The 17,411-nt window shown below is 46.2% G+C and overlaps 1 protein-coding gene across 7 annotated transcripts in view; it reads left to right on the top strand.

The window, feature by feature from the left end:
* LOC308590759 (neuropeptide FF receptor 1-like) overlaps window positions 1-2,754 on the top strand; it is a 51,449-nt gene extending 48,695 nt beyond the window's left edge. For all 7 annotated transcript variants that reach the window (XM_081200968.1, XM_081200969.1, XM_081200964.1 and 4 more), the window contains 2 exons: window positions 275-374; window positions 1,807-2,754. In XM_081200968.1, the coding sequence (XP_081057094.1) occupies window positions 275-374; window positions 1,807-2,695 (989 nt within the window). In that variant the 3' untranslated portion in view covers window positions 2,696-2,754. The remainder of the gene's footprint in view (window positions 1-274; window positions 375-1,806) is intronic.
* Window positions 2,755-17,411: the final 14,657 nt, after the last annotated feature.

Below are 17,411 nucleotides of genomic sequence, written 5' to 3'. Positions count from 1 at the left end.
CCTTGCCTTCTAGACATGCCTATTTCCTCTTGGTTTTAATGTATCTATGTGGAGTTTATTGTCTGGTTGTAATTTGCTTTGGGTTGCCCTGGGCAAGGTAAAATGAGTAACAAATTCAATGACAGATGATAGATAGATAGGTAGGTAGGTAGTTATTCAGGTTTATCAGTAATGCAGCACTGGGTTCCTGTGATAATGGAAACCTCTTTGCAAATTAAAAATGCCCTATGAATCACAGGAAGTTGACTTATTATGTGTATCTCCTACATGACAGGCTGGCCTTTCAACCAGGTTATCTGTACCATGAGTGGCCTGGTCCAAGGAATGTCCGTCTCTGCTTCTGTCTTCACCCTCGTGGCTATAGCCATGGACAGGTAAGGCTTTTGGTTTCATTGTGGGTATTACAACAAACAAGAATGAATTTGCACACACTAGATATCCATGGGTCACTAGTGGACGTGTTCCTCAGCTGAAGGTTGACTTGCCTCTTGACCTTGCAGCATGTTAGCCAATCAACTGTTGGCTCAGCCCCCAATTTTGCCCGCCATGCTTTGGAAGGGCTGTCTAAACTTTTAATGGTTGTTGAAGATGCTTTGCAGTGACATAAAAAGATCAATTTTTAAGAAGTGCAAACCTTCCCCTTTTCAGGAGAGAGTTTTCATGCTGACCTTGTGAGTAGTCAGACGGCTGATGCAGCCAGCTTCTGGTTCAAGCTTGCTTGTGCTCAGAGATGAATAGGCGAGCAATGAGAGCACTCTTGGAACAGCTCCCTGGCTCTAAAGTTTTGACATGTGGTATCCTTTAAATCAGGCCACAAATTCAAAGTTGGAATCCCTAAGCTATAGATGGAAAACCAGCTCTTTGTTGCTGCCACCATCAAAACTCAAGGGAGTCTCCATGCTAGGAAGGATGATGGTTGCAATAGCAGGCCTACCCACCCTCATCGAACGTTGATTATTCAGTAGTGCATTCCCTGGAGTGAAATCAACATCTCAGAACTACTCTTGAATTTACACTAGACTCTAGCAAGGTTGAAACTGACATTTCAAAGTGCTGGTTATGACCCGTAAAGCCCTACACAGCTTAGGTTCAGGCTACCTGAAAGACCATCTCCCCTTATACAAACCTGTCCAGGCTCTGAGATCATTACACGGCAGGAGGAGGAGGAGCTGCCACACTGAAGTTGTGCCCCGCTTGGCTCCACAATCGGCCTCCTCTTCCTCCTGCTGCCATCACCATTGGCTGTGGCTGCTTCCCCCCTCTTTCCCCTCCAAGGCAGGAGGAGGAGCCACACCATGCTAAGCTCCATGCTCGGCCTCCTCCATGCCCTGATTTTTTTAAAACATGGGGGCACCTCTCCAAAAATATTGGGCTCCTAGGAGTTGGCACCTGTACAGCATCTCTCTGGGGTCTCCCCAACTGTGCAACCTGATATGCTCTTTAACCAGACATGGCAGCGATTGAATGGAGGACTACCTGCATGCAACACATGCATTCTCCCACTGAACTGTGGTCTCTTCTGTGCATAGACTCAGGTCATGTAGTTAGCAGGCTGCTGCCATCCTCCAGCTAGGGGCAATGAAGGTGTGCACTCCTTCCTGGTACACATGATATTAATGTGTGAAATGGGCCTATTTGAACGGAAGTCCTGCTTTAAAACACATTTATTTATTTAACACATTGGTGCCTTGCATTTCTCCACCAGACCCAAGAGTTATTTACACAGCTCTTCCTTCCCCAGTTCATGGGAGGATGACGTGTCTGTGGTTTGCTCTTGCTAATGCTTCCTGCTTCTTACTCTTCCAGATTCCACTGCATTGTCCTGCCTTTCCGGGAGAGGCTCAGCCTTGTGAAGGCTGTGGTGATTATTGTTGTGGTGTGGCTCCTGGCCATCGCCATCATGTGCCCTTCTGCCATCATGCTCACTGTTGGTCGGGTGGAGGACCACTACATGATGCTGAGTGATGGCAAGAATACCACCTACCCGCTCTATGTGTGCTACGAAGCCTGGTCTGACAGTAGCATGAGAAAAGCCTATACCACCATCCTATTTGTCCACATCTACCTGGTGCCCTTGATGCTCATCTTGTTCATGTATGGAAGCATCTGCCTGAAACTCTGCCGTTCCACAGCGCCCATCACCCAAAACCTGACTTGCCCTGTCAAAGCCAATGGCACACCTAAGAAGAGAATCAAGGTCATCAAGATGCTGGTCTTGGTGGCCCTCCTCTTCATGATCTCCTGGCTGCCCCTGTGGACTCTGATGCTGCTGGTGGATTATAACAATTTGGACGATCACCACCTAGACTTACTGACTGGCTATTTCTTCCCTTTTGCCCACTGGCTGGCCTTCTCTAACAGCAGCATCAACCCAATCATCTATGGCTACTACAATGAGAATTTCAGGCGGGGCTTCCAGGCAGCTTTTCAGTTCCACCTTTGCTCCCAAGAGATGGTGCACCAGGAAACTTACTCTGAGCAGTCACAGGGGCCCACCAGTTTTAGGATGTGTAACAAAGTCTTTGCAGAGGCAACTTCTTGTAACTTGGTGTCCTCACGGCACACTCAGAACACTGGCCCTCTCGTCTCCAGGAGCATTCAGCCCAAGTGCCCCGGCCTCAGCTTAGAGGACATTGATAAGATAATGACTTATCATGGAATTAATCAGGCTTGGGAGAAGACAGAAAACTGCTAAAACATTGAGGGGTGTGTTTGTGTGTGTGGAAATAAGGCAAAACAAGAGAACAAAACTTATCATGGGCTATTATGTGATTAATTTGAGGGGACAGAGAGTAACTCACAACTTGCAGGCATTTAACTTGTGCCATTCAGTTTTATGCACTTGGCAATTTAAAAATAAATAAAATGGGGGGTGGAAAGCGGGTGGGCATGCAGGGGGGAAACCCTAAAAGAGATATCAACTTGCAGGTTTAGAAAAGGTCCCAAAGAGCTGCTGCTAGTTAGATCCCTGGTGCTGTGGGATCTGATCCAGTGCACTCTCACCTGCCAGGCTCAAGTTCAGGGATCCCTTGATCACAGGGCCAGCCCCAGACATTTTGGCGCCTGAAGAGAATCAGAACTTGGTGCTCCCCGCTGTAGTTTGTTAAGGGTGCTTTTTATATTCAGTCAAGGCTCCTCACGCCCCTCCATCCCAACACGAATCTTTCTTCTCCCCTTCATCCTGAGCTTCACTCCCCCCTCTCCCTTTATTTCTGATTCTGATCTTCACTTGAGGAGTATTAGAAATAGCAGGGAGTGGAAATCAGCACCAGAAACAAGTGGGGAGTGAAGATCAGCATCTTAAACAAGGGAGGGAGTGGAGACCTTCCCGCCCCTCTTTCCCCCCATGCTGATCTTCACTCCCCACTTGTTTCTGGTGCTGAACAGACTAGCAGCTGTTGGGAACATAATGCAGGTTAGGCGGACCTTTGGCCCCATCCAGCAGCACACTAATGTTCATTCATTACTGTTCGGGATTTGGCTCCTTTGGGGTGGGGAGAATAATTTGTTTTATTTTGTTAATTGCTTCCCATAAAACATTCCAAAGTGATAAAAAGACAAAATATATCTCCCTATATACATAAGAATATAAGGCTGCCATCCTGCAGCCTCCACTGGAGGATCTGTAGGGCCGCATCACAACCCTGGCTTTTCCTGAGGTCCTGGTGCATTAGTGGAGCAAAAGAGAAGGCAAGTTGCACAGCTACAGTGGCCATGGCATGGGAGTGAGAAGGGAGGGACACTGGCAGGGTGAAAGAGGTGATTTAAAACAGTGACAGAAGTCTGAACAAAGCAGGGATGAAGGAAAATGAGAGGGAAATAATTGAGAGATTTCAGTAATATTTGCGTATGGGAAGCTCAAGGGGATTTATGTGGAGGGAATGGTAGTGGGTTGGCAAGCAGAGTGAGCAGGGATGCATAATATACTGTAAATAGGTACAATTTAAAACCCAATACAAATACAGATTGGGATTACAAGCTTCACTTAATAGGCTTGAAAGGAAAGAAGGGTGTTCATTAGGTGATGAAAAGATAGCGCCTGTGTTCCAAAGAGGAGGTGCCACCACACTGAAGGTCTGACGCCTGTATTGTGGAGAAAACACTTCCTGATGAGATGATGTCTGCAGGAGGCAGAGTACTGGTTGTGCAATGGCTGGCTTGGTATACAAGGCATGAGATCATCTTTTGTGCCTCCAGTTTTAATTTGCTAAACAAAAGTTGTTTCAGCTGCTTGAGGTTTCTAACAGCAAACAATTCTTTTCCATAAAATAGAAATAATCCCCAAGAAACTAACAAACTTTGTTACTCACTGAACAAACTTACTAAATGGGTAACAAAACATAGTCATGAATCATCTGGATCGACAAAGCTTGTACCAAGTCCTGTATTAAATAAACAACCCAAAAGGAGCCGTGAAAACAAAACATAAATCTAAGATTCTATAAGGTGCTGAGTGACATGTCAATTTGCAGATGGTGACACTGTGGTCACTAATCCCCTTGCCAGAGAAAAGCATGTTATTCCCCTTCCTAATCTCTTGTCACGCTGCCTAGATGAGAAAGGACAAATCTGAAACCACCTGAAGGTGACACAATGTCCAGATGGTAGTGCCCACATTGGTGTCTGCCTTTGTGACTCCATCTCCTGGAGAGAAGAAATGGGTTGATGGAGGATTAGAGGCACACAGGGATCGTTCCCATAGTTAAGGCGAGCAGAAAAAGCAAGACCCCATCATTACAAGTCTCAACATCCAATAGCTTATAAAGATGGCCTCTTTGAGGCAAATAACTTGAAATTTGCATTAAGTACTTGCATTATGTACTTGAACACTCTATGCATATGCTAAACTTCAGACTGATCCAATAAAAGCTAAGAGAGATATAGCAAGTTATAAAGTGGTGACATTCAACACTTTGGCCCCTTATTTTTTAGTTATTAAGCCAGCTAATTTAAGTGAAAACTACTGGTGTACACTACTCAGGCTTGTTACAGAACAGATCTTTTAACTGGTTTGGTAGTGAAGTTCTGATCAATGTTTGGGAAGTCTATGGAAAACAAGTAATTGCAAAATAGTATTACACATGACTGAAATCCAAAGTGAAGCCAAACTTTTACAATGAATACAGTTTTTAAAGTTTAAATCCATGTGAGGGGGTGAGCTCCCGTTCCTCTGTGCCAGTGTCTGCCAACCTAGAAATTTGAAAGCATGCCAGTGCAAGTAGATAAATAGGGACCGCTGTGGCAGGAAGGTAAACGGCGTTTCTGTGCACTCTGGTTTCTGTCACGGTGTCCTGTTGTGCCAGAAGCGGTTTAGTCTTGCTGGCCACATGACCAGGAAAGCTGTCTGCAGACAAACGCCGGCTCCCTTGGTCTGAAAGCAAGATGAGCGCCGCAACCCCATAGTCGTGTTTCACTGCACTTAACCATCCAGGTATCCTTTACATTTACCTTTTAATAAACACACACCACACACACACACCCCAACGATGAAACCCCTCTCACAAGCACCTCACCCCACACCGAAGCACACAAAAGTACACAAGAAGTACCCAACACATAGGTGAAGCCATGGACCCATCTAGCCCTGCGTCCTGTTCTGGGATGACCAACCAGGTGCCCCCGGGAAGCCCACAGACCCACCGACCGCTCCACAATGGCAATGCACCCCCATCTGATATTCATGCTGTGTGTTTTTAATCAGTTCAGTAATCAAAACAGCACAGGCAATCCTACCCCACAACCATGCATTTCCCTTGTACAGCAAACCCCTAATCCCACCTCATGCTGCAAGCCCCTAAACACTCTGCCCCACACTGAATCCCCCACTGATCCTCTGCACACTGAAACCCCCCCACACTGCTGCACACTGAAACCCCTTCTACACACACCGCCCCAAACAACCCCCACATACCCCACATTTCTCTGATGAAAATAGGGATGTCTCATTCCAGAATGATAATTTTACTATTTATATGTCACACATCTTACTGGGTTGCCCCAGCCACTCTGGGCAGCTTCCAACATACATAAAAACATACGAAAACATTAAACATAAAAAACTTCCCTATGCAGGGCTGCCTTCAGGTGTCTTCTAATGGCTGTATTGTAACTTATCTCCTTGGCTCGGAGGTTGCATAACTCCATACCCTCCAACATTTCTCCAGTGAAAATAGGGACATCCTATGGTGGTCTAAACCACAGAGCCTAGGACTTGCCGATCAGAAGGTCGGCAGTTCGAATCCCCGCGACGGGGTGAGCTCCTGTTGTTCGGTCCCACCTCCTGCCCACTTAGCATGTCAAAAGTGCAAGTAGATAAATAGGTACTGCTCAGGTGGGAAGGTAAATGGCGTTTCTGTGCGCTGCTCTGGTTCTCCAGAAGCGGCTTAGTCATGCTGGCCACCTGACCCAGAAAAACTATCTGCAGACAAATGCCGGCTCCCTGGGCCTATAGAGCAGGATGAGCGTCGCAACCCCAGAGTTGTCCGCAACTGGACCTAACAGTCATGGGTACCTTTACCTTTCAGGAAAAGCAGAATATTCCAGGATCAAATCAGAAACCGGGATGGCTTTTCTAAATCAGGGGCATCCCTGGAAAATAGGGACACTTGGAAGGTCTGTTCCACTCCACACTGAAACCCTAGACACAGACGAGGCCCCTGATGGAACCCCCACCCCCACCCCACTGCTCCACAGTGAAAAATATAAACAGCTTGTCCCATACTGAAAGCTGCCCCATAATGAAGCCCCCACGCTGAAACATTTTTCCTTGAACCCTGCTCCCTTCCCAGCCCTTTTTAATTTTTAAATTTTATTTTGCCATGCACTGAATGTGCAAAGTTTAAATGTGCTTAAGTTGCTGACTTGCTGTACTACAAAGAAGCAAGAGGAGCAAAAAAAGGAATTACGGATCCTGCCAAGCAGGAAACACCATCAGAGCACTCCTGACATATGGTTGTCAAGCCTCTGCTTAAAGACCTCCAAAGTAGGAGACTCCACCACACTCCTTGGCAGCAAATTCCACTGTCGAACAGCTCTTACTGTCAGGAAGTTCTTCCTAATGTTTAGGTGGAATCTTCTTTCTTGTAGTTTGGATCCATTGCTCCGTGTCCGCTTCTCTGGAGCAGCAGAAAACAACCTTTCTCCCTCCTCTATGTGACATCCTTTTATATATTTGAACATGGCTATCATATCACCCCTTAACCTCCTCTTCTCCAGGCTGAACATGCCCAGCTCCCTTAGCCGTTCCTCATAAGGCATCGTTTCCAGGCCTTGGACCATTTTGGTTGCCCTCCTCTGGACACGTTCCAGTTTGTCAGTGTCCTTCTTGAATTGTGGTGCCCAGAACTGGACACAGTACTCCAGGTGAGGTCTGACCAGAGCAGAATACAGTGGCACTATTACTTCCCTTGATCTAGATGTTATACTCCTATTGATGCAGCCCAGAATTGCATTGGCTTTTTTAGCTGCCGCGTCACACTGTTGGCTCATGTCAAGTTTGTGGTCAACCAAGACTCCTAGATCCTTTTCACATGTACTGCTCTCAAGCCAGGTGTCACTCCTTTTGCCCATCCAGAATCTTTCAATATTCAGCTTCATTAGATGCCCCCTAGTATTATGAGGGAGAAAAACCTCTCTTGCCACAGCATGCAAAATCTCATACACCTCCATCATATGCCCCTTTGCCTGTTTTCTAAACTTAGAAACCCCAAATGTTGTACTTGTCCCTCATAAGATCATTTCTCCAGCCCCTGTACACTGTCCAAAGTATTTCAAGTGTGGTTGCACCACATCTCCTTTTGAGAATCAGGGATGCAAGTCCAGTCTTGGCATCCTCACACCCAGAAGGCTGGCAGACCTGGAGATACACCTGCAAATTGCAAATTTTGGATAAGATGGATTGTTTCAAGAAGTGGCAGAAAGATATTTCTAAATTTGTTTGGCAGGGCAAGAAGCCTCGAATAAAATTTAAGATATTAACTGACGCCAAAGAAAGAGGTGGATTTGCCCTGCCAGACCTTAAACTTTATTATGAATCAGCTGCTTTTTGCTGGCTGAGAGAATGGCTGCTTCTTGAAAACACTGAAGTGTTGGAGCTAGAAGGTTTCAATAATGCATTTGGTTGGCACGCATATCTGTGGTACGATAAGGTAAAAGCACATAAAGCGTTTAAAAATCACATTGTTAGAAAAGCATTGTTTAATGTTTGGATAAGATATAAGGATTTGTTAGAAAAGAAAACCCCAAGATGGTTGTCACCAATGGAAGCCAAGGCACAGAAAAAACTCAATATGGAGGCCAAATGGCCGAAATATTGGGAAATTCTCGAACAAGATGGAGACAGAATAAAATTGCAGAGCTTTGATAAATTGAAAAACAAAGTGCGAGATTGGCTCCATTATTACCAAATAATGGAGGCATACAAATTGGACAAAAAAGTTGGTTTCCAGGTGGAAAAATCAAAATTGGAAACAGAATTGTTAGATCCAAAAATCAAGAATTTGTCAAGAATGTATAACTTGCTGTTGAAATGGAAAACTCAGGATGAAATGGTGAAATCAGCTATGATTAAATGGGCACAAGATGTTGGACATAACATAATGATGGCTGACTGGGAACAGTTATGGACCACAGGTATGAAATTTACAGCATGTAATGCCCTAAGAGAAAATTTAATGAAAATGATTTATAGGTGGTACATGACACCAGTTAAGCTCGAAAAAATTTACCATCTGCCCGATAATAAATGTTGGAAATGTAATGAGACGGAAGGTACATTCTTTCACCTTTGGTGGACATGCCCAAGGATTCAGACATTCTGGGAGATAATTTATAACGAAATGAAAAAGGTATTTAAATATACCTTCCTTAAGAAACCAGAGGCCTTTCTCCTGGGCATGGTCGGCCAAATGGTGCCAAAGAAGGATAGAACTTTTTTTACGTATGCAACAACAGCAGCAAGAATACTCATCGCGAAGTATTGGAAGACACAAGATTTACCCACCAGGGAAGAATGGCAGATGAAGTTGATGGACTACATGGAACTGGCGGAAATGACTGGCAGAATCCGAGACCAGGGAGAAGAGTCGGTGGAAGAAGACTGGAAAAAGTTTAAAGACTACTTAAAGAAACATTGTAAAATTAATGAATGCTAGAAGAATGTTGGAATGAAGTGATATGGCTTTAGTAGAAATGTTATAAGGAATTAAGTATAAATAGATTAATAGAGTATTAAAGGAAAAATAAGGTTAGAATGTGTTAAGGTAATTATAGGATAGAAAACAGAGGAAGATGGAAAGGAATTGCTGAAACAACTAATAGAAGTGGAATAAAAAGAGGGAGGTGTGAGGAGGTCGTGGAAATAAGTGAATGAAAGATAAGATATTGAAATTGTTTGATGTGTTTTAAACTGTTTTTGTTTGGTTATGTTAGTTTAATGTGTCAGCGTTATGTAGTATTTTTATGTAGTGTTTTTGTATTGTATTGTATTGTTTTGTTCTTTTTTTCTTTGTAGTGTTGTGTTTAAATTGTTGGAAAAGTAATAAATATCATTTTTAAAAAAAGAGAGAGAGATACCTGGAGCTGCAGGTGGACCCCATACTCTGTCAAGGTAAAAGGAAGGATGGAAACGACCCATTTCCTTGCTCAGAAGTTACTTTTAGTCTTTCCTTTGGCGATCCTGAGAAGAAGAATGAAGCTGCTGGTCTTGTCCAGAGCTTTCTTTGGGAAATTTGTCTTCTATTTGGGGTGGCTAAAATGCCTTTTAATCCAGCTCAGTGTCCAGGCTGTGGGTGTGAATATGCAGACCAAAGTACAGCATGTTCAGCCTCATCTCTTTCTCCCTCCCCATTTAGAACAGCAGTTTCACTTCATCTCGCCCACCAGTGCATCAGGACATGCAAATGACCACCTGTGAACCACATCTTTTTCTTTAATCCACTAAAGGGAGGCTTTGGGAGTAAAGAAGTCATATAAACCCATAACAGCTGGAGGAAGATGGTGCAGCTTTCTGATATGGAAAGATAAATGGGAAAAAGGTAGGTGGTACTTTATGGCCATCAAAGCCGGGCGTTTGACTCCTGCTCCTTAGTGGGGAGGGAGAGAAGACTTCCATTGAAGCTTTGCCATGCTTAGAAGGCAGGCAAACCAAAGGACAAAAGTTACCCAAGGAAAAAGAGATGAGGAGGGAATAAGAGCAAGCCCAGAGACCAGTTCTTTAAATTACAGTTCTTACAACGGCCAGCTGGGAAGGAAGCCTTTCACCTGGTGGAATGGCTGCTGCTATCTGACAGCTGAGGGAGGGCCAAAGGCCGTTGGTCTCTCAGCAGAGCCGGTGGAGAAGCCCTGCTTCCCTTCTTTCGTTGCTGGTCTGCCGCCTGATGGATATGATGGAAGAGATGTGGCTGGTGCAACTGCCAAGTGGAGGTGAGGGAGAGAGGAGGAAACACATCCCTAAAAAATGCCATTTCAAGGAGAGGAGACAATACAATCTACATACAAAAAAAGGGGGAGTGAGTGGGTGGTGGGGCTCATCAACCTGGGAAGGAAGCTCATATAGGAGAATCATGGAATTGTAGAGTTGGAAGGGACTTGGGGGGTCATCTAGTCCAACCCCCTGTGATGCAGGAATCTCTGATTCTAAACCTCCACTGCCTTGCCGGACTAAACCCTGCACAAATCTGGAGTGGAGTCCCTAAGAGGGTTGGATGGCGCTTTGTACACCTCCTTCCAGCACCTCCTGCAGCCAAGCTGGTGCCAAACATCTTGCTCTGTTTTCCTTTGGAGCACATCAGAGAGGCTGAGAGAGGGGTTTTCTTGCCTGGGCAGCCCAGGCCCTCCAGAGACACGGCCCAGGCTGCTAATACAGCAGTCTGACTTCACCCCCAGAGGCACACTCCATTGTCTCTTGAGACGGATGGATTCCAACCACACTCACACTGTGGCTCTGTCAATTCCAATTGTGAGTCGAGGACCCGCCACCCGCATAGGATTATAATAAGACACAAAGACACATTATTTTTGGTTAATGGGCAAAATTAGGCCACAACTTTTATTGGTTACAGCATGTGAGTAGTATTGGCTTAGACATTGGATAAAAGAGCAATACATGACTCCACCCCGCTCAGCAGGGAGTCGTTTCAGGGTTAACGACCAGTGGGAGGAGCTTGTTGATGCAAATACAACTGAAAGCTTCCCCATGACGTCACCGGGGGGGTCGTGCCATGGCCCTAGCCACCAGCAGGGCATCGGACAGGATCCACGACCTCCGGATTCCTTTAACGGAATACCCAAAAGAGGAGGGGTAGATGATGGCCCATACCCAATCCTCCAACACAGCATACATATTCCAATGCCTTACTGCCAATACCAGAAAGTTGTGACGAATTGCTACGAGGTAGGCGAAAAAACCAAGAGGCTGGTGCCAATTTGCCAAATGGATAAAAAAGTCCTACCAGGCCCCTTGAGCAACCAAGGCAACCAAACGAAATCCATAGCAAGGTCAATACTCAAAAGAAGCTGACCTAAGAGGGAGGGAAGGCAGGAGATCCAAAGAAATCAGGAACAGACTGGGGACAGAGCGCTGTCGCGGCTGCTTAAATGCAGCTAACCCCGCCCACCAGCCAGCCCTATTGGCTGGCTGAAGGGCTTGGTCATGGCAGCGGGGCAGATCAGAAGCAGGGAGCCGAATACGCCTCCCTGCTGCTGCGGGAAGCTGCTCCCACTCACAAGCCCTCCCCTCCGGGAAGAGGAGAGGCCTTGTTCCACTGCTGAGACAGAACGGAGGGGCAGAGTGTTGCTGCAACAGCAGAAGCCCCCTGCTGATCTCATTACATTATGTTCCCGGAGGAGTTACTTTTAATTGCCTTAGTTGTTGCTAGTCTATCCCTCAAAATGACTCAGTTTCAACTGAAACAAAAGCCTGCTTGTCTTGAAACCAGAGCTCGAGATGTTCCAGGAAATTGCCCTGATTTTCATCTCCAGGGATTTCATGGATTAGCTTTAAAAAGAGAGAGAGAGAAGAAAATAATATTTAGCTCCCATTCATTCATGGATGTGACTGCGTGACCTTCCCCAAGGGGTGAGCAACAGAACAGAGCAGAGGTGATTTGCAAGTGTGTTTGGCAGAGAGGTGAGCTTTTTGAAATCCTCAGAACATGTTTCCTGAGTACATACGTCCACGGAAGCTGAATTCCTTCTAGGACCATTTTTTCAAGTCATATTTTTCATTGTCTATCCCCATATACATATGTCTTAAAACTGAACAATGGTAGTTAAAGCACCACCAGCAATTAATAAAAAGCAAGCTGGTTTCCCCCCAAAAAACAACAGCAACACATTTGGATTGTTTCTCAAATGCTTCCAGTGGTGGGGCCACAGGAACAACTGAGACCGCCATATCCTGAGTCAGACTATGGCCCACTAAAATTCAGTGTTGTCTTCACCAGGGGTGGGGAATCTTTTTGGGGCTGAGAGCTGCATGAGGGCTGTATGTGGTCCTTGGCCTACTGGCTAGCCACTGCTGGTCTGCACTGACTGGCAGCTGCTCTTCAGGGTTTCAAACACAGAACCTTTCCCAGCCCTAAGTGGAGATGTTGGGGAAACTGAACTTGGAGGAGGGCTGGCCCAAGACATTTAGGCACCTGAGGCAAACTCCAAAATGGTGCCCCCTTCCCACCAGGGAAGAATGTGTGAGGGAAGATCTACATTAGGAAAAAGGGAGGAAGAAAGATTGACATCAGAATTTGCTGGCCCAGTAGATCCTGCTGCTTGAGGCAGTCATCACACCTTGCCTCTTGGGCGAGCCGGCCCTGGCTTGGGGCTTTTTGCATGTGAAGCAAATGCTCTGTCACTGAACCAGTGACTTCCATATATATGGGGCCACTGCTGAAAAAAAACCATTCCCTGATATTGGTTTGCTTCATATCTCTCATAGATGGGCCAGAGACCTGAACGGGCAGCAGTACAGCCTGCATAGTTTTGTACTGGTGTAGGCTGTGGTGGGGAACCATGCAAGGGTTTGGATAGCCGCATTGACCCACAGATATCTGGCACATGAGGCTACTGGTTCCACAACTCCCAGTGTAGGTGCTCCTTCTGAGATCCTGGTCCCAAACTGCTAAGGCAAGGATGGGGAACCTGTGGCCCTCCAGATGCCATTGGACTCCAATTCCCATCAGTTCCAGCCAGCATGACCAATGGTCATAGATGATGGGGACTGCACTCCAACAACTTCTGCTTCCATGGCTTCCCCACAACTGCATTAATGACCAGACATAAAACTTTAAATCGGGCCTGGGAGTGATCAAGCAGCTAGCATAAGTGGCAGAACTGGTATAATCTGTTCTGAAGGTTCTTGATTAGCACCAGCCTTCTTGATGCCATATTTTGCACCCACTGAAGTTTCTGAACAGTCCCAGTGGCCACCCCAGCCCAGATGTATGCCTCACGGTGGCAAGGTCATTACTCTTTAGATAGGGTCACAGATGGTAAAACAGTCAAAACCAGTAAGTCATTCCTGGCCACTGATGTGACTCGTGTCTCCACTGAGAGGGCCAGTGCAGAAGCAGACTATGCAACTGGCTCTTCCGAAAGAGTCTACCCCATCAACACTTTAACCATAGCTCAACCCAGAAATGATCATATTTCACTGATGGGTGAAATAGCATTTCATGTCACCGATGATGAATCTGGGATTCCAGATGGAGCAGCAGAAATGCCAACTCATCAGTCATCAAACTGTCAGTGTTCCTGGTACTGCGGCCCACAGCTGACACATCTGTTTTGGACTCAGCCCTATCCTGCTAGTTTATGAGAATATCCTGCTTGGACTTTGGCCTATCCTTATCAGCAAATGAAGGTAGTATGACTCTGCCAGGGACCACAAGTATCTTTGCACAAAATAAACACCAGATTAGTCAGAAACAAGTATATAATTTGCATGAACAGTTTTGTTTGCATTCTCCACAACAGTAGAACCAAATGGTTGTTCAGTTTATCTCACCAGCTTCTGAGCTGGGTGGCCAAGACCCGCTGAAGAAGTGTCTCTATGCACTACAGCACAGTCCTGAGTGTTGAAAGTACTTTAGAAATAAGTAATCAAAGTAGGCACCTACAACAAAATGTTGCAGTGTATCCCCAGCCTCTGAGAGCATGACTTCTGTTTGGGGGGACAGCCAGCTTGCAACAGCTGGTTGTATCGCTGATTGGGCAACAGGAGGTTTTCAGGAGGAGACCCCTGCACCCTGCCACCCTTTCCTACTCATTTACAATTTCTCCTGCTGTGGTACATAGTGCTAAAATGCTGTTTGGGTCTGGCTGTCAGTCTAGAGCCTGCTTTTTTGTGACAAAGTGAGGAAGAGGGGAAGGAAAAAGATATTGTCATGGGCACTCCCATCTTTGAGTGGTGGCAGGTTTCGAGGATCCCAACTCCTACCCAAGGTTAGGGTCCTTAGGGTGAAGGTCACTGGAGACGGATGACATTTGTGCTGGCAAGGGTTTTGGGGGCAGTTTGAGGGGGAGGTCAGGTGTGCCATCTCATGGTGTGCATAGGTCCAAGAGACATGAATGGCGAGGGAGTTGCTGCCGTGACTTGCAACACCTGTGCCATGTTTGCCTTCCTTTCTGGGAATGTGCAAAACCACATCTGTAGCAAATGGTAAAGGTAAAGGACCCCTGGATGATTAAGTCCAGTCAAAGGTGACTATGGGTTGCAGCGAACATCTTGCTTTTCAGGCTGAGGAGCCGGTGTTTGTCCACAGACAGCTTTCTGACACACAGAGGACCATGACAAGTGCCAGAGCACATGGAAATGCCGTTTACCTTCCTGCCAGAGCAGTACCTGTTTATCTACTCGCATTGGTACGCTTTTGAACTGCTAGGTTGGCATAAGCTGGGACACAGCAATGGGAGTTCACCCCATTGTGCAGATTCAAACTGCTGACCTTCCAATCGGCAAGCCCAAGAGGCTCAGAAGGACGCGGGTGGCACTGTGGTCTAAACCACTCAGCCTCTTGGGCTTGCTGATTGGAATGTTGGCGGTTCGAATTTGCACGACAGTGAGCACCTGTTGCTCTGTCCCAGCTCCTGCCAACCTAGCAGTTTGAAAGCATACCAGTGCAAGTAGATAAATAGGTACTGCAGTAGTTGGAAGGGAAACAGCATTTCTATGCATTCAAGCACTTGTCACAGTCCTCTGTGTGCCAGTAGCAGTTTAGTCATGCTGGCCACATGACCCAGAAAGCTGTCTATGGACAAATGCCAGCTCCCTTGGCCTGAAAAGTGAGATGAGCACCACACCCCATAGTCGCCTTTGACTGGACTTAACCATCCGGGGTCCTTTACCTTTTTACCTGCAACAAATATAAACTGGTTGTCTTGCTGGAAGAGATTGTACAACAACTTGAGGCCCACTATGCACACTTTGAGTTATCAGGCAAGATGAGGAATTTATTGAGAGGGCAGAGCAGGCTGTCCTGGAACAGTAAAACAAGGAGGTGGGGTACCCCGGGGGGGGGGGAGGAAGATTGCTCAATGCAGGAAACATGCCACAGAGAATCAGGACTATCTGGAACCATGCTGTGCCCTGGAGTTGCAAAATTGATTCCATGACCTCACCTCAGACACTGCTTCTGGAAGAGAAGCTGCAGATCTCCGAACACACTGAGGTGGCTGTGGAAGGTACAGGGCCCTGAATGAATCCTGCCACTCCTCAGAGAAGGAGGAGGAGACGAGTGGTGGTGATAGGTGACTCCCTACTGAGGGGAACAGAGGCAGCTGTGTGTGGAGGTAACAGGTTGTCCCAGGAGCGCTGCTGTCTTCCAGATGCTGAGATTCAAGATGTGACAGAGAAGTTGCCAAGTCTTAACAAGCCTTCTGACCAAAACCCCTTCCTTCTGATTCATGTGGGTACAAACGATCCAGTCAGACACAGCTTTCAACAGACAGCAAGCGACCATGGAACTCTGGATAGGAAGCTGCAGGGCCTTGGGGCAGAGGGGTGGGGAGCCATGAGGTTCAGGCGAGAGAGGGAATGAGGAAAGAGAAAGAGGGGGAGCGAGAAGCCATACAATTGCATTCAGTAAAATGGATCCTCTTTAATCAAATCAATCTGATTCGAAAAGATTTGACTTGATCCTCCTGAAACTGCGTGTTTTGCTCATTCCTCTCCACCACCCCCCACCCCCAGTCAAATCAAACATCACCATCTGTTTCCAATGGCTGAACTGTAAAAATCAAGGATTGGGTAAGTTTCCAGTGTTGCAATGGTAGAAAAAACATAGACAAAAGTCATGGATTTCTATGGATCCACATTTTTTTTACAAGTGATCTGTTGGTTATGATTGGCTTAAAGAAGAACCCCCTGGATCCCTAGATCCAGATGCGCGGCAAACATTCTCTGATAAGAGAGCCCCAGCAGTGGTTTAAATCACAAAACATGCAACTTAGTAAAGCATGGAAATAGAGGCTGTTAGACCTTTAGAATATCCCATTTCTAATTCACTTCCAAAGCTTCCCCTTTAGCATAGAAAAGACCACAAAGTTGATTTTATTTCTATTTATTTAGATCTCAGGGCAGTTCCGGGGTGGCGCCACCAGCAATGGCGGACTCCCTCTGAACCGGAGGGACCAGCTCCGCAATAAACGGGTCTTTCCGCTGCGGCGTAGCGGGGACCCTCCTGAAAATCACAAGTGGATGAAGCCTGTGACCGTGGGACTCGGCGGGCACCTTTAGCGCCCCCCCAACCCACAAAGGAACCCATAAACGGGCTCCGAAGTGAAGAGGGGGAAGCGCCGTGCTGCTGTGAGTTTACTGCTTTTTCTGTGAAGCGAAGCCGCATAGCCGTTGCCGGAGAGCACTGCCTTCTTCCTGGGACAATTTGGCATTTAAAATAACTAACCGTGGGTACTGGAACAGTAAATATTTGGACTTCAGATAAGAATTGGCGAAAGAAGAAGGAATTTGGACTTTAAAACGAACCCTAATTTGGTACTGAAACGGGAAGGATAAACAGGAAGTCACCCTTCCGTTTCTTTGTAGTTAGAACAAAGCAAAGACAATACAAGCTAGAGCCTTAAAAATTACTCTTAAAGGATCGACTTTCATCATTTTAAATCGCTGAACCCCTCTTCGGCAGCAGGAGAAGAAGGGGGATTTTTCCTGAGCCGTGTAAACCTGCAGAAGTGAAGTTAAAGTAATTTTTCCACCGTCCTGACCCTGGAGCGGGGTGTCAGACTTGACGTTTGAAGCTCATTGACCAGAAATAAATGTCTTGACAGATAGTTAAAAGAAGAGAAACATTGTGATTCAATTGTTTCCTTATGTCTTTTAAAAGAACAAATATGGACAAAATATCTTAAAAAAGAAACTGTGTTGATATTGTTTCTAAGGAAAAAAACCACCAGAAGCTTTTCCC

This window comes from Podarcis bocagei (genome assembly GCF_964188305.1).
Source record: "Podarcis bocagei genome assembly, chromosome: 7".
Lineage (NCBI taxonomy): Eukaryota > Metazoa > Chordata > Lepidosauria > Squamata > Lacertidae > Podarcis > Podarcis bocagei.
The sequence above is the reverse complement of the archived record's forward strand: the minus strand, read 5'-3'. Positions and strand labels throughout refer to the sequence as shown.